The 18,770-nt window shown below is 37.7% G+C and overlaps 1 protein-coding gene across 3 annotated transcripts in view; it reads left to right on the top strand.

The window, feature by feature from the left end:
• Positions 1–18,770, top strand: part of LOC146474189 (uncharacterized) — a 65,033-nt gene that overhangs the window by 29,269 nt on the left and 16,994 nt on the right. For 2 of the 3 annotated variants that reach the window (XM_085117471.1, XM_085117474.1), the window contains 20 exons: positions 560–604; positions 1,293–1,337; positions 1,675–1,728; positions 2,093–2,146; positions 2,270–2,323; positions 3,489–3,542; positions 7,819–7,872; positions 8,541–8,594; positions 9,681–9,738; positions 10,146–10,195; positions 10,885–10,938; positions 11,018–11,071; positions 12,930–12,983; positions 13,534–13,587; positions 14,462–14,515; positions 15,459–15,512; positions 15,931–15,984; positions 16,714–16,767; positions 17,383–17,436; positions 17,959–18,012. In XM_085117471.1, the coding sequence (XP_084973597.1) occupies positions 560–604; positions 1,293–1,337; positions 1,675–1,728; positions 2,093–2,146; positions 2,270–2,323; positions 3,489–3,542; positions 7,819–7,872; positions 8,541–8,594; positions 9,681–9,738; positions 10,146–10,195; positions 10,885–10,938; positions 11,018–11,071; positions 12,930–12,983; positions 13,534–13,587; positions 14,462–14,515; positions 15,459–15,512; positions 15,931–15,984; positions 16,714–16,767; positions 17,383–17,436; positions 17,959–18,012 (1,062 nt within the window). Of the gene's footprint in view, positions 1–559; positions 605–1,292; positions 1,338–1,674; positions 1,729–2,092; positions 2,147–2,269; positions 2,324–3,488; positions 3,543–7,818; positions 7,873–8,540; positions 8,595–9,680; positions 9,739–10,141; positions 10,196–10,884; positions 10,939–11,017; positions 11,072–12,929; positions 12,984–13,533; positions 13,588–14,461; positions 14,516–15,458; positions 15,513–15,930; positions 15,985–16,713; positions 16,768–17,382; positions 17,437–17,958; positions 18,013–18,770 lie in introns of all 3 variants that reach the window. The other variant, XM_085117473.1, reaches the window with a different exon arrangement.

The raw sequence follows: 18,770 nt of genomic DNA, 5'->3' as shown, positions 1-18,770 counted from the left end.
GGGTGGTCTAGTTTTTTTTTTTTTTTTACCTCAAAATCGTTGATAGAGACAATGGTTTAAAATAGACCATTTCCGAGTTCCCTTGAAACTCATTAAGCGAGGCGAAGTACAAAGCTTTTCAGATGAAAATTCGTTTTAATTCGTATGTTAAAACGCCAGAAGGATCATGAGTTCTCCGCATCCCTTCTTAGGCTTAAAGTATCCCGTGTTTTGTTGCTGGACCTTTACACTTTAAACTTTCCCCCTGTTATTTCCCAAAAGGTACCCTGATTCTCATAGGACATTTCCGAGTTACTTTGACCCTCGTGATAATTAGTTTTGTTTGCACTGGTTAGTTCTTAGGTCTTCTTCAATGGGAATTGTTTAAACCCCGTTATTTGCAACGGAAAATTAGGAGCGAACCGAACTGAGAAGAAAAGGGGGTTAATTTCTAAAGAAAGTGTGGTACTGCGTCGGTGGAAGAGTGGAATTTAATATTTGGCCTTTTCTGGCTTTTGGCACTTCATCTTCGTTACATTCCTGTATTTTTAATCACGTAGCTTCTTAAACTTTTTTATAGGGTCCAAAAGGCAGCTCTGGATCAGACGGACGACCAGGAAAAAGGGCAAGTTTATTATTGTGTGTACTTTTATGCCATTTGCTGTTTTGTATCAAGAAAGGAAAATGAAAAAGTTGAAAAGAAAGCAACAACAACAACAATTTGTCATAAGAGAAGACTTATTACAATATTAGATACCTACGATTAGCAAGGGCTATTCGAGGTGGGTAGCATTGATAGTTGTTTACACGCTAGAAAGGAACAGAAAATTAACAGCACAAAATAGAAATGATTCATTAAACAAAGAGAAAAAGAATTAAATAAGAAAATAAATGAATAAATAAAACACATAAACGACTAACTTTTATTTAGAAAGTTAAATGCAAGCTAACTAAGTAGTGACATAAGATTGATACGAGTAACAGCGTTTATATCAACATACACCTCCTCAGTCTCCAGAACCTTTAAGAGCAAAGCAAAAGAAGTGTTTACCTTAGTTACTGTTCAATGAACCCGGTTTCGCAAACGCACGTCACTTTATTCTTCACAAGTTCAATTCCCCTGTGGCTAAGTAAGTTTGTTCGATTAAATTTCTTTTGAGGTGTGTGTTTAAGAAATTGACTATTCGTTCCGACTGTGCTATTTATTGTGTTACTTCTTCGATGTTGTTTTAAAAGAAAACCTAGTCTGTGAATCAACAGACTGTTGGCCAAGAGAAATGCTAAGATCATAATCATCTGTTGTTTTCTTTTAGGGGACGTCTGGTGTCCCTGGTCTCAATGGAGAAGGGGGAGATCAGGTAAACACTTACTTAACTCGAATTTTAACTTGCGTCGCCAGGAAATACGTCACACTGCAACGTACTTCAGTGAAACCTCGATTTAACGAAGGGAAATTGGTTCGTTATATCGAGGTTCTCGTGAGTGTTTCATATATTTTAAAACGCCGGGCTGGAGAATATCGTTCGTTATACTGAGGATTTGGTTATATAGAGGTTCGTTTAATCGGGGTTGCACTGTATAGGCCCCGTCCACTTGGATCGCCGAAACGGAGTAAAAGTGCTGCGTTCATACGATCACATTAAAATCATTTTAGACTTGCTGCTTTTTTAACATCTTGTCTTTTTGTGAACACAGGGAGAGCCGGGGAGACCTGGAGAACAGGGAGACCAAGGAAAAATGGGTGAAAATGTATGTCACAAGGGCTGCTTATTTATTTCTAGTTAAACCAGCCGACATGAATATATATACCATTTCCAAAATCAGTACAATATATACCAATGTTGTAACACCATTAAATTCTTACCGAATGTCTAAGGCCCGGTTCAAACGTTCAACACTTTACATGTTCCGAACCTAATAGAAATAAAAAAGACCAATAACTTTTGCTCATTTTCATTAAACTCAGCACACGTAAAGTTCCGCGTTTGAACTGGGCTTAAGTAAGTTAAAGCGCTTCCTGACTTTGGAACCCTTAACGAAAGTGCCTGTTGCCGGCAACTATTGTTCATAGCAGCAAAATGTTAATTTCAGTTTTTACCAAATGTATTTTCAGGGCCCTTCAGGAGTTCTCGGTGAAGCTGGTGTCCGAGGATCTCGGGGGAGAAATGTAGGTGCTTTTGATATAGCTAAAGAGAAATAAGTCAGTTAATTTTTTTTATGAGTTGCTTTCACCATCAGAGATGAAGCGGATTAAGTAAACAAACCTGTTTTTCTTGTCTTTTCATTGCAGGGTATTGCGGGTGCTGCTGGCGCTGTGGGGATACCAGGCGTTAAAGGAGGCATTGTATGTTTTGTCATTTCGCTTTCGTTGTAGTTACGGTAAACTTGTGCTATTAGGGACCTTACGTAGCCACGACTGCAACGCCAACGGAAACGTCACTTAGAGATACATATTTAGGTTAATTGATCTACTTTGTCGTTATTCCAACCCGTTCAACTTGTACATTGCGGCTGAGTTATGTAAGAACATAATTAGTAGTAACAGCGTTCAAGTTCCGTAAAAGAAAGGACTCGTCGTGTGGCCATGTTCTCCTTAAAATATTGAATTTTGTCAATTTCCCGTTATTGTTTTGCAGAGGACGTCAAAGATATGTACTACAATTAAAAGCGCACGTTCCCCAACCATTGTTTTACTCACTAAACATTTTGGGTCATTTATTAAAAGGCAGTTTAGACGGTGTTTAACAAAACCACGTTCTAAGCCGTTTACAATTTTGCCAACAATCATATCTAAACATTGTCTGCTGCTGATGGTAATAAGAAGACTTGCGTCCCAGTCTAGAAAACTATTTATCTACTTAAAATAGCCCACTTATAGACAGATTTAGAGGCCCACTGATTGTCTTAAGCCGCGGTCTAAGTTAGACTCTGTTTTAATAACTGGCCCTTTGTTTCTTGACTTCCTCGTTCCCTCGCCGATGCGTTATTCCTTCAACAATGCCTGGTTTATTGCAACCAATTAAAGACGCTTGTGATGGTCACAAAAATGTTTCTTTTCTAATCACAATTCAAAATGGCTGGAGAAAATGAACCGCCAGCTGAAGCTCATTATTCACACCAACCCAAATCTGTTATCACGCGTTTCTTGACAGTAGCAACATTTCGCGTTATTGATGAATGTAGGCTTCAGAGCAGGCGTACTTTGGGGCGAGGAATGAGGTTTTGTTTTGTGGGAGATACCTGGTCGTCATCTTGGATTAGAGAAAATAGGCGAAAATAGAAAATATTGCCAAGGCGGTTGATCTCGTCGTTTTCAACTCGCTACGTTTTAAAAACCCAAAATGGTGGCGGCCCAATACAGCAACGATTTAAAAAAATCACCCGGGAGAACAACAAAAGTTTAGTTTTAATTTTGTTTTGATGTATATTTATTTATTTATTTATTTATTTATTTATTTATTTATTTATTTATTTATTTATTTATTTATTTATTTATTTATTGCTAACAGGGAGAAGGTGGACCAGATGGCAAGAGTGGTAAACGCGGCACTGACGGGACGCAGGTACAGCGTTTGGGCTTATTTATTTTACACGGTTACCACAACATGATTAAAGTGCCACTACGACGAAAATTTTTACTTCTATTTTTGCCCTTTTCGAGTTCCAATCCATTTAATGAGTTCATAATTTCAAAAATAGCTATTAATTAGCTTTATACAAGCTTACTGATCCTGGGAATACGTGGCCGAAAACCGTCGAAAACCCGTCCGCCATTACTCCGACGGCAAAGTGACGCCCGTGGTGATTCTAAAATGCGGTTGCTTGTATGAGATCTTTGTGTGACGTCATACGCGCATCGTTCCTTGCAAGAACTCAGTAAACCTTAGTAATCGTAAGTCCTAAAGTAAGTGAATAGGCAAGATTATTTGTAAGATTCACCATCCAATTTGGTGAAAAGCGATCTAAAGGACAATTTTACCGAATATCTTGGATTATAATTTCTTTGGCGGTGGATTTGGAGTCGTATGACTGCAAAGAATACGCTTCGAAGACACGCGAACAGCTCATTCAAGCCTGGGATTTACATGTAAAGCCGAAGAAGAAACGAATTTACTCCGGCATTTACTCAGCAACTGTATTGGAGGTAGACATATGGTTATTTAATATTCTGGATATGTTTTCTATTTGGGATTAGTAAACAGAACCTAATCACTATTCGCAGAAGCACTTGAGCAACAAATTATTGAATAGGATGGATAACTCCAAACCAATACATGTTGATGTTCGCAAGTATCAATCAAAGCTGCATAATGAGTCAAGAAAAAAAGAACTATTAACCTCGTTTTTTTTATAGTTCAATAAAGCTTTGACAAAACTAAAATGATGTATAATTAACTTCAGTTGAAAAGTCGGTAGCTATAACTGTAATCTACAGAATATTTGCAATATTACAATACTACAGGGCTGTAATCTACCAGGTATTACCTGGTTAGATCCCTTCCTCATTCTACAACAACTTTCAAGCAGTAAATGAAGGAATCATGAGGGGCCTAATATTTTAAAGCCACAGTCCAAGTAACATTAACAATAAATTGTTGTAAGGCCCTCAAATGCAGCTGGAAAACTAAAGATTAATAAGAAAGTTTAGGAAGACAGCTAAGGAGGAAACCTTAGTAGGCTTGCATCATATCTCACCCATTTTTGTTATTTCAATAATGTTTGTTCCTTGGTCAATGAGGATGTGTGAATCTGAGTGAAACAAGCAAACCAGCCTCTGGATCTCATTTAAAACTGGCACTATAATTGTAATCATTTTACATGTTGAGTGTGAAGAGCCAGCATAACACTGTGCTGTTAGTAACAGTATTGTGTATTTTCCCACAAAATCACACAATGTTCACAGACATAAAATTGAAATATTATAGTTATGAAAGAATGACCATCCTTTCCACAGATATACCTTAATTATTCTTGGAGATTCAACTAGAAATGAGATTTCATGTCTTTTTTCTTTGGTGTTTTGAATTAAGAGCCAAAATACTTTAACCTAAATTTTCCCACAAACCACAGCTTATTTTTTGTTTTTGTTCAGCGACATGGACTTCATTTTAATTTTTTTTTCTATCTTGTAATTTTTATCTTACATGACCCTACACAAACATTTTCATGCTTTATACTAGCCCTTATACTATGTGTTTTTTTTTATCTATTCTGTTTAGCTTTTTCCTTCTGTCAAATAGCCCTGGCTTTCTTATGTTGGATGTTGATATCTGTGGGTTTTTACTTTGGCCTTCAGAAAATAACCAGAACCAAGAACAGGGCCAGCTTTAAATATCAAAGCCATTTTTATGCCAATAATACCACATATTTTACTTTATTTCATTTTATTATTATTATTTTATTTATTTATTATTTTTTTGGGGGGGGGAAGGTGGGTCTTTTTTGTTTTGCTTTTGTTGTTGCTGTTATGACATAACACTCAAATCTCCCTCACTGTGAATAAGCCAACAAAATAATTGGCCATCAGTAAACAATTTCCATAATCCCTTCACTGTTTATGTTAATGTGCTTGACCTATATCCAGGAGATTTTTTTGAAGACTCCCCTATCAGCTATGTTGGCAGTTTCTAGGATCAAATTTAAAGGTACGCCTTTTGCTGTGGCCCTCTCTGATAACCATATTCAACAATGAGAATACTCAGAGCACAAGAATGCATGCCATGATCCCACTGGCCAAAAACCTTCCCTGTATAAAGATAAGTTTACCCTTGAAGTCAGAGGCCAGTCTTGCTGTCTACTCTCACCATGCCTGCAGCATTGTGGTTCTTGATGACATGGGTATGACAACAACTTTTAAAAAAACCACACACACACAGTTTGCATGCATTACCAGTACCTACTTGTCATATTGATATGATATCAATGCTAAATATTGCAAAAATTTGCTGGGGGTTCTCCTCCTCTCCCTTCCATTTATAAATTTGCACATTATGTACAATGTAAACCTTAGTGTTAAGATCCTGGCCCATTCCTCTGGACAAGGTATCTTCTGTAACTGTGAAAAATGCCTTCATGCTTCCCTAAACTAACCCTAATGATACAGATCCCTATATTTTAAGGTTCAGGAAGTGTCGTTGACAGATCTAAACTAAAAGCTAAGTGAGATTTACCATGGCATTATTTACCATGGGTAGTCCTATTTACCATGGTGTGCTTAGGTGACCTTGTTGATGCCTTTGTACTGTCTCTGGTATATACCAAAACAGTGCAATACTTTTGTTAGAAATTTATTATGTTGTACAAAAAATGCTATAAAATTGGCTGTTCATATAACAGACTTTGCCAAGAAAACAAAAGAAGGCACAAATACAAAATTAATAATTCAAACACAAACATGAAAATTACCAAGCACTGGTAGTTTTTCACACTCTTTAGAATAGGGTATTGGACAAAATACTCTCTCATAATTTTGTCAGTTTGGTTCATTTGTTCTCTTTAGTACAAACTTATATGGTTTAAATTGTAGATATTATCTTGACTTGTCCCAGAAGATAACTTTCATGCATAATATTCACTGCAAGTCTGCACAAAGGTGCAGTCAAAGCATATTTACAAGTAATGTTTAAAAAAATTGCTCAATAATAGTATTATAATTAGTTAACAACACAGTTCCTTCTTGACTCACAGTAATCGGTGATGGTTACATTAGATAATTTTGCAAGTTGGAGTGTCAGCAGGTTCACATCAGCTGGAAAGTTGCCTGCAAGTTGCCTTCATGTGATTGTTTCAAAATATAGAGATGAAATTTTCATGTCAATGTCACAATCAGTTTAATTACAATTGCTTATTTAATACAGATCGAAAATCTCGCCTTGCTGTGTATTCTACAGTCGGCATACAAGTCTTTCAGAAATGTGTTGGGTGCTTTGTACGAAGAGAGCATTCGAAAAACTCGAGGCAGTTGGTTGTCAATATTATACCACAAGCAATTATTATTATTATTTTTTAATAAAATGGAGTATCTATGCACTTTCATTTTACCAAAGCATGACACTTATAGGAAGTAGACGTAATGAACACTAGACAAACGAAAAATTACAATGAGCTATAAACAAAACATACACACCACCACTCCGCGCCACTTGCTTTCACTGCACGCATTCACGAATCGAAAACAGTTCATTTCCGATCCGTTATCTTGGCCTAATCGTTTCACTTAGTCCCTCGCTTTACCCTAGAAAAGTAAGCATCGAGGCAGTAGCATTGTATGGCAGTCCTTTCGTTTGTGTGTCCTTCGAAGCAGCTGTCGAAGTCGTCGAGAGGATATGTCTTTAGTACTTCGGTGCGATGTACAAAAAAGACGATTTGTCTGAAGAAACTACCCCCTTTTGACGTATTTCAGAACCATAAATGTTCAAACAACCACCATTATGACCCATTGGGTTTCTTTCGGGTGCCCACAGTACGTGTGCGTTGTAGAGACGGCCCTTGAGCCACTAAAATAAAAAGAAGTGGCTTCTTTCAGCGAGAAAGCAGGCCATGTTGTTGTGCGCGTATGACGTCATATTCCTGTCGGTGCAACTAGATCCAGCTCTCTATGTAGTTCACGGCCATTTGTCGTTCGAGTAATGGCGGCACAGCGAAGCTGAACTTCGCGTTTAAAATAACTGGTCTTCCCGTTGGAATTTCGATGTAAAATTTGGCGTGGTAAGTATTTATCACTTATACTTTCCAAAGCTGAAGAAAAAAAGGGATGCAAAATTTTGATCGTAGTGGCACTTTAACTTCTCCATAATTAATCCAACTGTTTTTATTGTTATTACATTTTTTTTTTTCTAGGGTGCAAGTGGTAAACCCGGCGGAAAGGGAGATGACGGACCTGCTGGTTCTCCTGTAAGTTATTTTGGAAGCAGGATACAAAAAGGCTAGTGGGGGAGATGTGGTGTAGTTGCTTATAGGTCAAACTGAAGGTCAATGATTCAAACGCTGCAGCGACTCTTTAAAATCGTTGCAACACTCCTATCCTTTCTTCTGGTTCGATATTGGTTGAGCAAATCAGCGCGCGCTTCGTCACCGCTTGTGTTTTACTTTTTAACAACATTCCTTGGGTGGAAGAGGAGGGAGACCCCTTTAGCAGACAGTGTTTCAAGATTTTTAGACCAATTGTGGCTACTGCTGTCATGTGATGCCCTGAGACAGGAAATTATGCTCCACATTGTGTCACTACTTGGGCGGAAAAAAACAACCAGCCAAGTTCGGAGGAAACTTAAGTGGGGAACCAAAATAATGGGGATAGAAATCTTGAGGTCATAATGTAATTGTTCAATGATAAACATGTCTTTCATCCAATGGGAATTCTTAGAAAAACGTGCATGAATAAAATTTGGTAAAATTTAATCCTGCAGAATTCAATTCATTACCACGCCATGACTGCTGACCTTGCTGCTTATAGAATTTGTCGAAATCGTTACTATCTCGGTGAAAATCAGTGCACTGCCTATCTTCCACTGTCAATACACGTCTTGGTCCAAGTTTAGATGTTTTTTTTCTATTTGCTTCAGGGAGGACCTGGCGCGCAAGGCGATGCTGGAACTCCTGGAGAAAACGGTGATATGGTAGGTGATTTTGTTCTTGTCTTTACTCAGGCACCATCCTGGGATAGGAAGCAAACATACATTATACCTGCCAACTTTTTCTGAGTCAAATGCGTGAGATTTTCGTCTTGTTATGACCAGAATTTCCGAAAACGTCCAAGCCACTTCCGAAGATTTCCGACTATTTTCCGAAGACTTCCAAACGTTGCCGAAAATGTCCGAAGATGTTCCGACAACCTTTGAACACTTCCGATTCGAACGGATTGTAGACGTTTGAAAGCTTTTGCAAAAATTTCAGTGTGTTGTAATACAGTTAGGACACAAAGTCAACATTAAGGACGGTGCCTACTGATAGCGAAGTATTTTTGCGCGGTTTTTCACTATGCGGGAAAAGCAGATCTTAGTAGCGGCTATTGAAATCCAAAAAGAAAATTGGGGGTAACCACGCATTTTTTTGGAGATAGCTAACCATCAATTATTCTAAAAAGCAGCAAAATACAAAGCAATGTATGGCGCTTTTTTTCCAAATTGAAGCTTTATTATCTCTTAGAAATGCATGGTTACCCCCAATTTTCTTTTTGGATACCAAAATCACTTGCTAAGTTCTGCTTTCTCTGCACAGTAAAACGCGCAAAAATATCCCTGTTCTAGTAGACACCATCAATAGGAAACCCGAGTGTCTCGAGATGCGCAGAACGGATGCGCAGTAACAATAGTAGGCACCGTCCTTAAGCGCCTTTTCAGGGATGATTGAATCGAATTTGTGTTATTAATCATGTGTTAAAGAACAACTCGTCCGGATTTGTGAGTCAGGCGTGAGAAATTGTCCTTGATGCGTGAGATCGATGTCTTTAGTCCGCAGGCGTGAGACTCACGCATAATGCGTGAGAGTTGGCAGGCATAACATACATTAGGAACAAAGTTTGTTCTTAAGTTACAGAGCGCTTTTTCGTTTGTTCAGTTGTGTTTGTTTTGTTTTAGTTTCGTTGTTGTTTTCTTGACATTTTTTTTTCTTGCCAATTCGAATGCATGTCATGCCATTTTATTTGTATGTTGATGGATATTCTTTGTTTTCTTGCTCGTTTCTTCCTTCTTCTATTTCTTAAGGGTGAAGATGGAGACAGTGGGCCTCCTGGCCAGGCAGGATATGCGGGGAAAATGGCAAGTCAATTTATCGACAATCTTGAATTTACGCTGTCACCATATGTAGAATACCATTTATAATTAAAGATTTAAAATCCCTACATTAAGATTTTAAGCTTGTGAATTGAATGTCTACTGCGCCGTGAATATTTTGAGGCCCTACACCAAGTTGATCTTGTATGGAAAGAGTAATGAACGAACAAACGAACCAATGAATAGATGAATGAAAAATTATCTGTTAATTTAAATAATTATAAATTGTCCGTCGGTATGAACGCTTCCAGGCTAGGGATGATTAATATGTAATTACAATTTGATTAAAATCACTGATTATTTTTACTTTGAAAAAAGTATATTTAATTTGTTGACGGAAGTGCATGTATCTCCAGTTAATGAATTTATACTTCCTGTTTATAATGTTTCAGGGAGTCGTTGGCCCTATTGGACGTCAAGGACCAAAAGGAGTAGAAGGAACAGTGGTAAGTCATTTTCAGTACATCACTTTTGATAATTCTTGTCAGACCAGTTCATTCTGATAACAATATTTTTATTCGCAAAATACCCATCACAATATATTTGTAAGAACGTAGGAGTACTTGGAAATACTCTACTTTAGTTAACAAGACAATTAAAATAAAATACACCACAAAAGAAAATACACTTTTTACTAGTTTTTCGGGTGTCAGCAGCGTTAAGGAGACGAAGGGCTGCATAGGGGATAGTGACGGTAGGCGTTGCCTTCACAGGTCCCGACTTTTAGGTGTCCATAAAGAAGAGTCATAACACTTTACGATTGAGTTTCTTTCCACATTTAGACTCCATTTCATCCACTCTCTCCAGGGGTCCGAAGAGATTTCTGGCTCAGAAGTAGTTTTCAAATCCGTTTTATGTTGTTCTGTCGACTGGTGGTAGTTCTAGCCTATTGCGTAAGTCATGGGTTCAAATCCCGTTCAGGCCTGAATTTTTGTCAGACTTTCTTTTCGCAACTGCCTGTAGTGCTTAAGTTGCATATATAACTGCGATGATCATTCACTGATTCATTCTTTCTTCCGCAGTTCAGATGTATTAATTTTCATGATATATTCACTTTCAATATGAATTCTGTATAACTCAATTCTCTTTTTTCCTCATTACTTGCCAGTTTAATTGCTTGTTTGTTTTTTATCAGGGTCAGGAGGGAGCAATTGGAATGCCTGGGCTTCCTGGAGACACAGGCGCTCAGGTAAACAACTTTAATTAGTCAACTGAGAAACAAGTGTCTTCTGAATTCATTTTTAAATGGATCTTTTTGCTTGTTATAGGGAGATCAAGGAGGATCAGGTCCTAAGGGATACCGTGGAAGCCAGGGAGAATTTGTAAGTGCAATTTTCCAGATTTTTCAGATTTAGAATAGTTTACCGCAAACGGCAGAAATGACCACGTGACCATGTTTATCTGCATTTGCCGCTCGCTATTTTCAATCTCGCCGTGAAATTGAGTATATTAGCGTCATCATCAAAGGCCAGAATTATTTTACATTAGTATATACCACACAAGTGAATAGTGCTTTTCGCGCGCACTGATTGGCTAGCTCGGAGATGATTAGCCAAGTACTATTCACCTCCGAGCAACTGAAGAGAAACAAGATGGCTTCCCGTTTCGCCTCCGGCACTTAAAAGGAAATTATTTCGATAAAAGAGACGGCTATTACAAAAAATACAAAAATGGCAACGAATTTTGGTTTGAAGGCACTACACGGTAAGTTATTTAATTTTAGAAACCTTATATTCTGAGGCGAAAAATAAAAGTACAATGCATTGTTTACGAAAACTGTCGAGCACTATAATTACAATGTAAACAATGAAACATCTAATGATTTGCAGTATGGTTTCAACACCGGGACAAATTTCACACAACAATCGAAGAAAAGACACGTAGCAACTAAAGTGCCTCCAGAAGTTTTATTTGTCTGCAAGAAAGCGAGACGGAACTTTCTACAATAAGAAATCGCCCACCATTTGTCGGTATATTGTTAAAAGTAAAGTAAGCTTGTGTGGCATATACTAAAACAATTATTCACCTCAGTGTCGGTGAAAGTGATGGATATTAACCTCGCCGCTGCGCGGCTCGATCAATATCCATCACTATTCACCTCCACTTTGGTGAATAATTGTTCACTATTCCCATCACTGTACTCATTGTTTCAAGAAAACATAATAAAAGCGAATCTCACACGGTTTTTCGTTTACCGTAAACGCGATTCTAAATCTCTTTAATATATCAAACACGAGGAAGAGTTTTTCATTCAATTTCCAAACACCGAGAAGTGGTTTGACAAAACGAGGCGCAGCCGAGGTGTTTGGAAATCGGATGAAAAACTCTTTCGAATGTTTGATATAGTTTCTCAAACCATTAATAATTCTTGGAGAAATTTAAAGCAAGAGTTCACCAAATTTTATGACAATTAAAGTCACTTTTCCAAACCAACTTCACGGTTGTGATTTTCTTTGTTTTCCTCATGAATTATCAATGGTTATAATTTGAGAAATGATATGCATATTATAGCTTATTACCATCTAAGCACATTAAGTAATGTTATGGCCCATTCACGCCAAGGCTTAAACACATTTAAAAGCTGTTTAGTGAAACACAGTTTAAAATTGTTTCCTTCATAAAAGCTGATTTCGGATTTTTGTCAACTACAGATTTAGCACAAATGAAAGCATAAGTTAAAGTTTACTTGAATCATATGTCAAAGTCAATGGTTCAGCTTTCTGTTGAAAATTTTCATTTTGTTAAACCTGGTTTAATTTAACATGTTTTGTTGGTGTGGATGGAGCTTTAGAAATGAGTAACTGCAAAAGTAATATGACAAACGAGTCAGTTAATTTTCCTATGTGTTCTTTTTTTTCGCATGAACAATACCCGCCACACTATAGTTTGAATTCTAGATTTATGTAGTTCAAATTATGTTTACGTCTCGCTGCAGAAGACTTACACTGCACTGTCAAATAAACTGATGTCAACAAGTTCTACATGAATTATTATATGATCTAGTTATTTTTAATGCAATCAAGATCATTGTACAAATGGGGTCTTAGTGCCCTTTAAAATGGAGTCAGTACTAAAATTGTCAATTCCTCTTAGAAGGGTTTTTGCCCCGACTAAAAATGCTTGAAGACAAATACGAAGGCTAGACGAATTTGGTTTACCCATGTGCTTATCTTGTTTCAGGGAACACGTGGCTTGCCTGGGCGTTTAGGTTCATCAGGACCAGACGGGGCAGCGGTTTGTATTGAAAATTAAACCACACCTTTGTTTAAAGCTAAACTTAAACTCTGAGAAATATAAAAAGTAAAAGTAAGTAATTTATTTAATGTCAATACCACGGGGAGTACTTGCGCAAACTCCCGAGCCAGAAGCTCATGATAAGGTGCTTGACAATAACCCTGCTCGAATTGGAATTAAAAGAAATGTTGGGTTTTGAGGGAGAAATTATATGCTTGAACTGCTTCAACGTTTAATCCTTTCTTGCTCTGTTTTCTGTTTTGTGGTGCATTTCTAACGAGTGTTGAGCGTGTGCTTTACCTTTCTGTCTCATTTACATTTACATTTATACTTATTTAGTGGATGGATATTGAAAATAAAACATCTAAGTCAAATACTAGCGCGTGTAAAATGAGCTCTAATATAGAACTTCAGATATAGGCCAAGAAAGGCCTATTAAAAGGAACCCTCTAGAACAAAAAAAGAAAAATGAGGGGGTTTGTATTTGTTAGAGATATATAACGACAAGAGGTACGAATATCGCTCAGTAACTCATGCTGTTTGTTTTAAGGGAGGACTGGGAGACGAAGGACAAGTGGGGAAAAGAGGCCTCAATGGTAACAAGGTGACTGTTTGCATTAAGTTAGCTTTATAGCTACCGTAAGAGCCATTCCATGGTAAAACAACAAAGCAACGGCTCTTATAGATCGACTGGAGAGTGAAGCTGTTCTTTTCCGAGACTGAGAGCTCTAAACCATGGAGCAAAGGGTGGAACAAAAGGATATTCATTGTTATTGTTCAACACATTGAAACACTCCCCAAATTTGGTCATGATGCTTTGAATATTCGTCGTCCGTGGTCGACAGATATCCTGCGAAATACGTAATTCCGCGTGTCGTGGAGAGAAATGGTAAAATAAAGATCGTCTCCAGCTTTTCTGCAATAAAACTGTGCTTTGTTATCAATGTGTTGAATAATAAGACAATCATCCTGCTCAATATTGGTGAGCATCCCCTGATTTTAGCCAACTCGACCTACGGCTTCGTCGGCTAAGTATCAGGCGATATTCCGAGCGATTTTGCAGGATAATTGTTAACTAGTGCGCTTGATACAGGTCTCAGGAAAAACGGTTTCAGACCAAGTTAGTTTCAATATCTGTTTATTCTGTATTCTTCATTCTTGTTATTTTATGTATTGTAATTTTGTATTTATTTGAGTACTGTCGTACACGATTCCATTTAAACTAGCACTCTACTAAACTAGAAACTGGATGTTCCTGTTTAAATATTAAATAAATTCCAGAAAATTCAAATGTAACATTATCCAAATGTTTTGTAGCCTGTATCAACTGTCTCCTCTTGTTACATCTTATTCAATGAATATATAAGTATAATGGCAAAGGTTTAAAATTCGTATCTACTCGCTCTACAAACTACCATGTTTCTCCTTAGAGGGTGTTCCACTGATTCAAGTTTCTGTTTCCTATAACTTCTCTCTAGGGTGGTGTTGGTGACCCAGGCTCTCCCGGAGACAATGGAGGAGTGGGATCTCAGGTAAGTGTAGTAGAGTTCTGTTGTTTCGTGTAACATAAATGTAAGCGTTACGCGAGCGTGACCGAAGGTCACGTTGTTAGGGCTACTTATCGTGTTGTAATTAAGCCCCCTCTAGGGACGGATTGAACACACATGGTTCGATAGTGTGTTGTAACTGTTGTATGTAGGAGTTTCTTGGCAAGTTTACGAGCCATCCCGCGCAATTGCTGCCCAATTAACGCCTAGGAATCAAGTTTAAACTGCGTACCGTGGTTCTTTGAGAACTCCACCGCTACATAAGCAACGGATTATTGTACTTCTTGGGGTTTTGGGTCACATTACCTTATTTTCGACAAAACTGTATGACTTCCTGGACTCAGCACTGGGTTGCTCATAGCCTACTTTACACCAAAAGAAGACAAATTTATACCCTAGTTCAGAAAATAAATGCTATTCGAAGAGCATAAGTTTAAGTTAAATAACATTTTGTCATGTACAATATTATATTACTACAGTTTAGAGTGGGTGGAGATACCATACCGTGGCTTTCAGGGCGGTGCATATACACCAACTACCTTAATCGCGGTTATAGGGGATGTCATTACGGTCACAAAAGTTTCAAATTAATGCTGCAGTGAAAACAACTATATTGAGTGTACGTTACTAGTCAACTGACACCGTAAGGAAATCATGCCCTCTCTTCGCGTGCTTCCTGCAGTACAGTGCGCGATATAGACATATGCTTTGTAGGCGGTTTGGATTCGTCTTTTTGAGCTCTCTGATGGACATGAAATTACTGTAGCTTCAGAGGGCCTAGAAGGCTTGCTACAAGCACAGGAACTGTGGTTTCTCACAGACAGCCAAGTGTCCTGCCAACACCTACGACGTGTTTGCATTTTAGGGATGTTGGTAAAGAAATGCCTAAATTTAATTTATATTTATGTTTTATTATTTTGTTATTTAGGGAGCCCAGGGTCAACCTGGTCCGCCTGGCCCTCCTGGTGTTGCTGGCTTAAATGTAAGTGGATGTAAAAAATAAATAAATAAATAAATAAATAAATACATTTAAAAAACACGAAGCATGTTCATTGTTGCTGTTTTTTTGTTGACAATGGTTCAATTCTGTTGACGACAACCCTACTAGTACATAGTAACTAGTGGTAATTATCTTTGGTTGCGGATGGCCAAGATTGAAATGGCTAAAATCTCTAAAAACCTGATTAGGGTTTGTTACTTCCCAAGATAGATCACTTAAAATTTTCTTTTGGGTGCTCTAAGAGCAATTTGATTTTACAGAAAAGGTACGTTGTCAAATATTTGAGAGGTTTAGACCAAAACACAGAGAAATGTCCGTGACAGTGCCCCTTTAAAGTTCTTGATAAATTATGTAAGTAATATTTTTAAGCAGTGATTTTCACACCAAACGTTTCTTTCAGGGTGGTTCCGGACTGGAAGGAGAGAGTGGCTTCTCCGGACCTTCTGGGATGAGGGTAAGTGTCAGTATGGCGGAGTTAAGGAAATGATTTGTTGTGAGTTACACTCCTTTTAGCTTGTCACGTAATCGTCAAATTTATTGACAGTTGCTATCACCAAGGGCCCAGTTGTTCAAATCCCGATTAAGCTAATCCCGGGTTAACGTGAAGTTTGATTCGAATTTAATTACTAACCAATAAGTATTTTTCCAAACGAGTTTTGCCCTTCAGTTTTGACTTACACTTTTCTTTACCTTCATCTTATTCAAAAAAATCAGCTTTTGAAAATAATTTTAATGAGCGAGATGAAAACCTCGGATAACTTTTAACCGGGAATTAGCGTTAATCGCCTTTCGAACAACTGGGCCCGGGTAGCTTATACCACACCACACCTAACCATGACTTTTATCAAGCAGGTAGCTTGTGGGGTCGTGTTACAGTTTACTAAAGTAATGCTAATATTATGTACTAATATGACTTCCGCAGGGAAGTTCGTTGGTGATGTATAGTTAGCAGAAGTACGATGCTCTAAACAACATGCAAAATAGGGCATTCCTTCCTTGAGTTAACATTAAGGTCACATTTTTTGCGACGTTGCGGAAACGATATAACACGGCGAGAGGTTTTTAGTCCTTTGTGCGCATATTAAAATGAGATATCTCTTTTTTTCTCTTCTTGAAACAAGTTACATCAGACATCTGACGAAGTCAAAACAGGCTAAAATGTTTCCATTTGTTTCGTTCTCAGGGCAGTGCGGGCATTATTGGTTCCAAAGGAGCAATTGGAGCAGGAGGAGCTAAGGTAACTTAGTTTTGGATTCCTTCTTTTGTATTTCCGTTATTTTGCTGTACTTTTTTCTCGATTCATTTCATTTTTTTTTTTTTTTGCACTACTTTTGTCTACATTAACACTTCCATGATCCTAAGGCAGCTGTACGTGCAGAATTTTCAACAATAAATATTTCTTGGCGAAATAATTGGCCAGTGAGGAGTAAAATTTCCTGAACCAAAATGGCCTAATATGCTCTTAGACCTGCCTCCATTTGATAATAACCTATTAATAAAAACCTCGGGTTCGAAACGTCTTGGAACGTTTTCGTCTCATATATGTATTCCTGGACTTCAAAAAAATACATTCAGTGGAACTTCGATTTAACGGAGTGCCAAGGGACTAGGGAATTGGTTCGTTATATCGAGGTTCTGTTCCATACATTTTAAAAGGCCGGGATGGGGAAAATCGTTCGTTATACCGGGGACTTATACAGAGGCTCGTTCAATCGAGGTTACACTATTGAAACACTTAAAAACGATAACCGTCAGAAATGCGCCGTTTAATAGACCTCCGTCTCTCATGACTTATTACTACTTGTGACTGTGAAATGTTTCGTTAGCTTAAGCAAGTGTTACATTTATGTAGGGAGAAATTGGTGAAGCCGGAAAGGATGGCACTGATGGCAAACCGGGTGAAAATGTAAGTGTAACTTAATGATGTCATTAACATGCCCTTAAAATTTGATAAATTGATTTTAATATGGATTGATTTTATGACGTCATATGGTTAGTAATAAAAAGCCAAAATGGGCGAACCTTTTTTGTCTGACACTGAAGTATTATTTTCTTATTTTCCAAGAAATTAGAAAAAAAGCAGATAACGTTAATTTATTATGAGAGTGGATGTTTCCTTTAAAGCAAATACCTAGAGATCTTCGCCACGGTGACTGCATTGCGTTTACATGTTTTACTGTCAGTAGTATTTGTAAGGCCAGACATTCTATGTAATTGTTGAGTATATTGAAGTAAATTTTTGCTTAATGAAGTATTACTTTCATTTGATTGATTGATTGGTTGATTGACTGATTGGTTGATTGACTGATTGGTTGATTGATTGATTGATTGATTGATTGATTGATTGATTGATTGATTGATTGATTGATTGATTGATTGATTGATTGATTGATTGATTGATTGATTGATTGATTGATTGATTTTCCAGGGTGAAGAAGGTGCAGCAGGGTCTCGAGGTCGGTCAGGTGAAAGAGGAGAGACCGTAAGTGACAATTTTTCCTTCATATTTTGCTGTGGAAGTTTGTTATTATTGATAAAACGTCATTTTTCTGGGACAACCATAAACCAAACTGATTGCAGGGCTGACACTACGGCAAAGGGCTCATTTATTTCGGCCAATATTTCAACTAGTACAACTTGTCTTCTTCATGGCCAGAGTTACAAACTCTGTAACTCTGGCCCTGCAATCAGTTTGGTTTATTTACACGTAAAGTGACGTGTGGCACGTGCATTTGTATTACAAGAGATCCGGCAATGGAACGTATTCAGAACAGTTTATTTTGCGTCGTGTGGTCCCCTGCATCCAAAAGTTTCGTAATTACAACCATAAATCTGCAATTTTGATTCATTACAAGTTTGCTTCCAATTTTCCAAAGGAAATTTCATCTTGCAAGTTTATTAATCATATAACGTCACCGTCATTTTTTGTTATGTCAACCGTGTTCATTTTACGACTCTTTTTTTCGTCTCAACCGTAAACAGTTTCATTCTCAAATTCTGCGTTTTCTCATCATTGCTTTCACATTTTTCAATCATTTTAACGTTCCTTGTATTAATTATGTTGAGTAATCTTATCCCTTTTGCGGGGATTTATTGCTACAGTCATGGGGAAATCCGACATCCAAGATGGCGTACTAAGAAAAACGTAAAGTAATTTTATGGAGGCAGATGAAGACCCTCCCCCAACCCCCCCCCCCCCCCCCCCGTTTCAATATCGTGCGAAGTCCCATTTCCTAACGC

This window comes from Pavona decussata, unplaced genomic scaffold, assembly GCF_977016875.1.
Source record: "Pavona decussata unplaced genomic scaffold, jaPavDecu1.1 SCAFFOLD_91, whole genome shotgun sequence".
Lineage (NCBI taxonomy): Eukaryota > Metazoa > Cnidaria > Anthozoa > Scleractinia > Agariciidae > Pavona > Pavona decussata.
Note: the sequence above shows the minus strand (reverse complement) of the source record. Positions and strands in the feature narration are given on the sequence as shown.